Source organism: Scophthalmus maximus, chromosome 17, assembly GCF_022379125.1.
Source record: "Scophthalmus maximus strain ysfricsl-2021 chromosome 17, ASM2237912v1, whole genome shotgun sequence".
Taxonomy (NCBI): Eukaryota; Metazoa; Chordata; class Actinopteri; order Pleuronectiformes; family Scophthalmidae; genus Scophthalmus; species Scophthalmus maximus.
Window position 1 is genome coordinate 13,787,291 of NC_061531.1, and position 8,305 is coordinate 13,795,595.

An 8,305-nucleotide genomic window follows, 5' to 3' on the forward strand; every position below is an offset into this window, starting at 1 on the left:
GCATTTTGATAGTAAGGTAAAAGCCTTATGAATATTTAAGTGTCAGTCAAGACTTTGTTGAACTATATGTTACAGAACAAAACTTGAGCTTATAAGCTGGTCACACGTGATATCCCACATTTAATTACTTGTTTTGTTACTCATCGCAGTTCATACGACTGTATCTTATGAATAACGTTATCACCACACCAAATTGTCATGCCCCCTCCTCACCCTCCTTTTTCTACCTGTTGTAATGGATGTCACTGTACAGTTTGTGTAATGTTTCAGTATTTCTTTTCTTTTCTTTTATAAACTTTTGATGTTTGGTTGCGATGCCAGTTTTATTTGGCCTTTGTGTCACGGATTCACAATAACTCTGTATCAACTTTTGAATATTATTTAGGTCTTTTGTTACATAACCGAGTGGCAATGTAAGGTTTAGGTGTCACGTTTGGTGCTGTGGAAAGATTGTTGAGTCTGTTGAGGTTCTGCAATTGACATTGTCTAGTGTATTTTGCCCTTCTCATCCGATTCCACTGCCATTTCTTAACATTTTCCACACTCCCTCAGATATACAGTCACTTCCTTAAAGTTTTCCCCTACTTTGGTCTAATTTAGTCCTAAATCTTCTTTCAAAACCGCTCCAAAAATGACATCAAATCAGATATTTCTGTTTATGTAGTGATAAAAGGGAGTTTTTAAAACAAAGTTACACAGATACTGTTAAATTTGAGCTTTGGATCCTTTACATTTATAAGCCATTGATAACCAAATGTAGAAGGTGCAGATGTCTGTATTGTGGCAAGTGAATCAGATTAATTTTGACAACTAAACAGTTTATCTTAAATTGTTCAATTCATGTTACAACCTGAAACAAGAAAAAGAGGTAGACTTTCACAATAAGTGCATGGTTTGCACTTGGCTCCAGTCGTCATGCACCACTCCTGTACTCACTCTGCTTGAAAATAATGACTACAGCAAAAACACTTACATTAGTGTACACCGTATGTGCTCCCCTGTAGTTTTGCAAAAGATCTGCAATTCTAAAATACAGAACTTTGAGTTCACTTTCTATTGACCATTATGTTTAAATCTGCTTGGCTTCTGCAAGTGACTAAATGACTTCCACAGCATCAAACATCTTCTTAAACCTTTTTTGATTTCTGTTTTTATTAGTATATTTGTATCTCCCCTCTTTCCCTTGTATTTACCCCTCTCTCTACCTCTGTCTTTCCATTTCTCTTGTATATACCCCCACTGTTTTCAGACTTGTGAGTCTGTATGAACTCCTTTTATACCTCAACTTTAGAATTGTTCTAGAAAGAGTAAAACAAAAGGAAGAATATGACAAATTGTAGTGTTCTTATTAGAAAATTAATAAAAATGATTTAGTGTGATTTTTTTTCTCCCAGTATTTGTTTTCAGATTTTAAGAGTGTTTCATTTTATAATTTGTCACAAATGCTCTTGTGATAGTCAAATGTAATAAAAGGAGAGATGGCACCATCTGATGATGTGAATAAGTCAGTCCTCATGGAGACTCCGGACAACATCATCCTGAGAAATGACAGCATTGTGGATGTTATCCTTTTCAGGTTTTTAGCTGATGCATCTTTATACATTTTTAAATCCATTAACAATTGCAAAGCTTTACAAGAGGTAGTTTGGCAGAATCAAAACAATTTACACAACGTGTCCTGGTTCGATGACAGTAAAATCAAAGTCCATGCAGGCCTAGAGCTCATACCCGTGCATTGTCCAACTGTCTTCTTTATTGTTGGTGTCTTGATGCATACACAAAGCCGGGTCCTCTGGCTTCTGGGCACTGCCAACAGTTTCCTATGGACAAAACATAATTTACCGAGTGCAAAGGACAACTAGGGACAACAACAAAAAAATCAAGTTACAGTCGAACTAATTTAAAGCCCCCATTTTCTAAGACTAACTTTGAAAAATGTTTACATTTAATACCCCAATGCTCTGGGTTCCCTCCAGACACCAGTAGAGATTTTTGAGATTTTTACAAAATGAAAAGGAATCAAGAGGAGGAATCTTCTGGTTCCAACTTGCACAAGGTAGCAGGCAAAATGTTTTGCTTCCAGCCTGATATGTTAAATTGGAAACCAGCATGTGCAATTGTGCGCTAAGCGAAAAGCTGCATGAGTCACTGAGGGAGAATGTGATAAGACAAAAACCCTTTGTCCCGATCTGAATCTTTTCCAGTTGATCTAGATTACAGGTACTGATGCAGCGAATAAAACATGTTTTAAAGCGTGGGAGTTTAAATGTGCAGATTTCACATGTTGCATCTTGTGGTTTCCTGATAAATAACCATCTGTATCAATAGGAATTGCAATAAAGGTACCTCAGGTAAAGGTGAGTCAATCTCAACAGGTGAAGGCTCCCGCTGCTGAGCATCACCTGTCCGACACAGGCAACACAGGATCCGCCTGAACGTCTTCCGCATATCCTCGTCTCGCAGGGAATAGATGATTGGATTGACCAGAGAGTTGCACTCAGCTATCACCAAGCAGAACTTCTCATAGTCATTGGCGTGGCTGTTTTTACCCAGGAGCCCGTCCAGCAACAGAGTAATGAGGCCTGGTGTCCAGCAGATTACAAAGGCGCCTGCAGAGATGAGGGGCCGGAGGAGTCGGCAACAATAAACTCAAATTTTCCACAACATCAGCAGTGTAATATGACACCGGTCTCAAAGTGCAGCTGTAAGATATCCGCTTTGATTGCTTATTATTACGGTTAATTGGGCGCAGGAGATGAGTCACCAGAGAAATGTGATTTCAATTTTACTGTGACACACTGGAAATTCCTAAGAACCTCTGCAACTAGCATACCCACAGGAGGCAGACACGGTCAATAGAAACAAACAAGACTGAGCTGTGAAACTGGTTTGTGGGCGGGGGAAGTGGAAGCTGCAGGTCCACAGCGAACACCCACAGGTCTCTGAACTAGTGCACATCTTAAATGTTTCAGTTTCTCTCCACATGAAGTGGAGAGGTGAATTCAGGCAAATGGACTATATTTATATAGCTTATTGACCACTCAGAGTGCTTGACAGGGCAAGTCACAAAACTCATTCACATTCACACAGTGCTGCGATGTGGACCGGGGGAAGCTGGGATCGAATCGCCTACCTTCGGGTTAGAGTATGACCGACTACCTCCTGAGCCACTAAACATGACTTTCTGAGGAAAATGTAAAGGAGACATCTTTAACATTTAGTTACATGTTAAGAATTCATGCAAAAGTAGCTTCAAATTAAGGGTGGGCGGTATCGCGAATATATTCTATGTATCGCTGCTAGGTGTACATGAGATGTATGAAATGACAATATCACTAATAAATTTGTGGCATTTGTGTTCCCTCGCTCTCTCGCTCTCAGTCACACACACACAGACAAAAAGAGAGCGCCATGGACAAAGTGAAAGTGAACGTGAGTCGGTGCTGGACTTTCTCACCCAAAACCATGGAGATAGTTTTCATCAGATTGAAGACAGTCTGGTTTTGCTGCATCTCTGAGGTGTGCTGAGACACGTACCGGCTTTGGTATCTTACGTAGACGAAGATACGAGTGTATATGGCAGCCATGATGAAGAAGGTGAGCAGGTTCAGAGCTGCCCAGAAGATGAGGAAGCGGCGACTGTAAAGCGGAGCGACGGTGGAGCAGTCCTCCAGGTGGCACTCGCAGTTCCAGAGCATCGAGGGCACCAGGCCCATGATGATGCCCACGGCCCAGATGCAAACTATGAGCAGCACCACCCGCCGCTTGCTCATTTTGCTGTGCAGCTGCATGGTGAGAATGGTCTGGTGGCGCTCCACGGCGACGGCCAGCAGGTTGGCCACAGAGGCCGTCAGGCTGATGTCAATCAGGGCCCCGCGGATGTACCACTGCTCCTTGGTGAGCGTGCTGGTCCAGGGGCCCGTGTTCAACATCAGGTTGGCATAGGCGACGCCAGCAAACAGGTCAGCTGCCGCCATGTTGCCAAGGAGATAGTAGATGGGGAAGTGGAAGCGGCGGTTCATGAAGATCGCGACCATCACCATCAGATTAGCCAGAACTACAATGAGACACACCGTCAGGCCCAGTACGAGCACCACAAAGTCTCGCGTCGTCCACACCGTGCTGATCTTCTTGCCCACCCAGTCGTAGAAGAAAGTAACATTGTGGCTGTAGTTGCAGGAGTTCGACATACTGCTCTCCATGGCCCTGACTGCAGACACAAAACAGAAAGTCAATCATATTTACCTGCTTTACCCACAGGAGGTGCAACACGAAGCAATGTTCAACACTGTATCCATTCAGTAGAAGATTTCCATTCAGTTAATAATCAATATTCACCATGCGAGAGTGTTTCAGCCACATCAATCAAATATTATGATTAGAGCTGCAACAGTTAATCGATAAATCAATAAGTACTCGATTACTAAATTAATCGTCAGTAGTTTTTATGGAAAAATTCAAAGTTCTCTGATTTCTGCTTCTTAAATGTGAATTTTCTTGGTTTCTCTGCTCCTCTGTGACAGTGAACAAAATATATTGGTGTGTAGACAAAACAAAACATCATCTTGTGGTTTGGGGAAACACAATCATCATTTTTCACTATTTTATGACATTTTATGGCCCAAACAACAAATTGATTTATTGAGAAAATAATCAACAGATGAATCAATTATGAAGATAATCATCAGTTGCAGGCCTAATTATGATTTTACAAAGTGGATCTACTAAAAACTTAAGAATAGGAACAGAAGACAGCCACAGACTCGACTTGTACCCTTTTGTAATGACGACGCATTTGATTGTGACACTACAATATCATGCTGACCTCTGGATTCTGTGGGTCAGGACTACACATAACGGGCTAACTTCACCAGTGGGATCAAGGGGCTGCACAGATACTCCTGGATGGCAGAGAAGAAGATACATTCAATGGATGTGTTACTGTATGAATCACCACTGTACATGTGATGATATGACCAGAGAAGCATAAAGGGAAATAAACTTGTGTTCATCCCAATTTTCATTGACAAAAAGTCAGAGCACAAAGGTCCCTCAGTGTGTCACAGACATTGAAGCTGATGTCCTCACGTTGCTTGTTTTGTCCAATTTACAGTGATAGTTGGTTGGACACTAAAACAAGTTTGTTTTTCCGTCTGGGGCATAACTTTCAGAACACAAATCGTGTTTTGTTGCCTGATACCACGTTTCCGCTCTCGTCAGTTATAAGGAAACTCGCTGATTTAAATTGACTTTTTTTTTTTTTTTTTTGCAAAAGAAAAGAAACGACTGCACTTTGAAAACCTACTGTCGTTTCAGAGTCTCCTCCATCCAGACGGGTCCGACATGGAACCGTTGCTCCTCGCTGCCATCAGCGGAGACCGAGAGTCTTCGAGCTGCTCTGTGTCGTCAGGTGGAGCCTGTGAATCATTTTCACTCAGAGCAGCTGGACCCCGACGGACAGGTTACCGGTGGTGCCTCCACGCACAGCCTGGAATATCGGAAAAAACCAAACACGTTGTCCAGGTCTTGTCATGTCGCGCTTATGAGAGCAGATTTTTAGGTGATTTTTTAAATTATTTTTTAGCCAAAGTATTGGTATTGCTCAGACAACTTCAGCTCTAACCGTCTGTTTGTGTTTGTAACACTGTTAGTGCATTATCACCGAAGACTCGCAGCTACAAGTGAAGCAAACAGTTGACATGCCAATTGGTCGTGATGCCAAAAACTGTAAAAAAAAATAAAATAAATAAATAAATGAATTAATAAAATAAAAAATAATAAAAAAGTTATAAAAAAAATAATAAGACGAAGTAAAAAAAAGCCCTGAGAAGTTTAACAGACCTAGTTTAATCAGTGCAATTTAGGAGAAGAAATCATTATATACAGAACATATAAACCTACATTTCCAGGGGCAATAAAACTGACATTGACGGTAATAATAATAATACTTACTATTTCGAGGTATCAAAAAGGACACTCAGTTGCAGTATCATTTCAGATATACTACTACTGTTGGTAGGCTACTCGAAAACCAAATAAAAAGATACTTTTCGGAAGACCGACTATCGGTAGCTTCTGATTGTCTTATTTTGAAAGTATTCACCGGAAGATTTGGATCAGTCTTGATAACTTGACTATATTTGGAATCACGAGTGTTCACTGTCCTCCAGTGGCCAAAGTGAAAACTGTCACACTAAAATAAATTGTTTCACAAATGAAAGTATCGTCTGTATTTGAAATAACTGGACTGATTAATCTCGATTAAAACCTTATTTGATAACACATTTCTAGTATGATAACTTTAACCCACAGGTGATGTTCAACAAGACTTAAACCACAAAAAAACTTCAGAACTGAAGCAAGAACAGCAACGTATTAATCATTGTGGGTGGTACAGAACATAACAGTCATTATTCATATGTTAGTTGTGTATTTGACCAGGTGTTTGTATTACTAATGTAACAGTTGTCATCTAAATTTAAACAGAATAAATGTACGATGTAATTTACTGAATTTTATGAATGTTACCTATATGAGTTTTGTATGTGTGCTGCCCTCTGGTGGCCACAGCGGGGTACTGCAACATTAAATGTGTCAATGAATGACAATGCACACATAACACAACACGAGCACTTCCCGTGGTTGCTTTCGAAATAAAGTAACAACAACGACGACCAGAAACACACACACGTATCGTGAAATAACCTCCAACCCCCAATTGATTCAACTACTTATAACAATTATCGGGCCTCTTTTATTTATTTATCACATTTTACCGTGTTTGATGGCGGCAGCATGTAGTAATCACTGGCAGACGCCTCAGTGTAGCTAGTTAGCATGAAGAGCCAACAAGTCAGACGACTGGACGGCATCTTCCACATCGTTACTGTTAACCCACGCGTTTAAGGTGTCCACTGGGTTACATTGAAAATACATTAACACAGTTTTGTTTTTGTTTTTTTAACCTGGCTGTAAACACTACAGCGAGTTAAGGAGGGAAAATAAGTTACTAAAGAACTAAGCTCCACCTGTAAAAACCCATTATCACTGCCCTCCAGTGGCCACATAGAGGAACTATTCAAATCAATATTTAATTCGCGGCTGAAAGAGTGCCTGTATAATAATCAACAAAACTGATATTTCATGTTTATGCCATGAAATGAATGTCATGTCATACTAAAATGTCATGTCATAATAGAATTATTAGTATTATTAGTCATATGGGTATCTCTTTTACTAATGTAAACGTCATCATCAAAGTTCATACTGAATGGATGCACAGTTCATTCCCATTGTGAATTACCTCCGTGAATTTTGCTGTATTCAAACTGCAACAGGAAATGTGACAGTTTCTTGTCAAAGTACACATAATATTATAGCACCACTTCCGGTAAAAAAAAAGAGAAAAAAAAGAGAAAAAAAAGTAACAAATACCTTCCTTTTTTTGCCGGGTTAATTCCAAACCGCAATAATGCAAATATTTATAACATTTATTATTCTGATTTTATTTTTTGAGTAAAGATGACCGTGTTTGATGGTGCCAGGGAGCCTGGGTATAGATGGCTAACATGGAGAGCCGACAGACCTTTAATTTGTAATTTTTTTAGCGAATATTGCTAACCCAGCTTGACAGCTCGCTCTCGACAGTTTCAATGCATCTACCATACATGCCAGAATACAGGAGCACTTCAAATTTAGATTCGGCTGGTTTAACCACGGATGAAACAAAGACGGATGGTTTGACCGTCTGCAGTCAATGGTCACGGGGAGAAAAGAACGAAATGTAATTCTGGGCACGTTATCCGTATGGTTATGAACAAAACGGATGTTATCATCAATTATCACATGGTTTGAATGTGTTTTGATATTTTGCGCTTGGTTTTGTGACTAAGTTTGAACACATCATTTTGAAACTACTTACCGGAAGTCTTTGTATGCTGCATTACCGTACACTTGACTGATTTAATGTAGTGTAGTTTCTAATTGTGGCCGCAAGGGGGCAGTCATATCACCCCTTGATTGTAAAGAACACAGGTCACAGTTGAACTGTAATAAATTATCGCCAATATTGTTATTTCTGGTATTGACTATGTACTAGTGAATTGCTCGTACTAACAACTGAACGGGTAACACGTATCATACATATGCTGTCTGTAGTTTGTTCTTGTGCAGAAACCCCCCCAACACAGTTCACTTCGGTCTCTAAGCATCAAGTCAAACATAATACCAAAATAATAATAATAAAAACTTACGGCTACTGCCTTCAAAATAAAACTATCAAGAGGCAATATCATTTCTAAAATTC

General features: G+C 39.9%; 1 protein-coding gene across 2 annotated transcripts; it reads right to left on the reverse strand.

Moving 5' to 3' along the window:
• Positions 1 to 374: 374 nt before the first annotated feature.
• On the reverse strand, positions 375 to 5,622 carry lpar2a (lysophosphatidic acid receptor 2a). Of its 2 annotated transcripts, XM_035614845.2 has the most exons (6): positions 5,306 to 5,622; positions 4,826 to 4,901; positions 3,458 to 4,210; positions 2,347 to 2,609; positions 1,729 to 1,820; positions 375 to 1,538 (listed from the first exon to the last, which is right to left on the reverse strand). In XM_035614845.2, exons 3-6 carry the CDS (start codon positions 4,200 to 4,202, stop codon positions 1,427 to 1,429), a joined length of 1,212 nt encoding a protein of 403 aa, XP_035470738.2. In that variant the 5' UTR covers positions 4,203 to 4,210; positions 4,826 to 4,901; positions 5,306 to 5,622; the 3' UTR covers positions 375 to 1,426. The 2 variants fall into 2 exon arrangements, with proteins under 2 accessions (XP_035470738.2, XP_035470737.2); XM_035614844.2 differs by lacking the exon at positions 4,826 to 4,901 and having other exon boundaries at positions 5,306 to 5,612.
• Positions 5,623 to 8,305: the final 2,683 nt, after the last annotated feature.

Bases quoted from the DNA above. Each gene is read 5' to 3' on its own strand.
- lpar2a (XM_035614845.2), bottom strand. From the start codon at position 4,202: ATGGAGAGCAGTATGTCGAACTCCTGCAACTACAGCCACAATGTTACT. The intron at 1,821-2,346 runs GTACCTTTATTG...TTTTGTCCATAG, and splicing joins TTGACTCACCTTTACCTGAG to GAAACTGTTGGCAGTGCCCA. The intron at 1,539-1,728 runs GTATGAGCTCTA...GTCATTTCTCAG, and splicing joins GACAGTTGGACAATGCACGG to GATGATGTTGTCCGGAGTCT.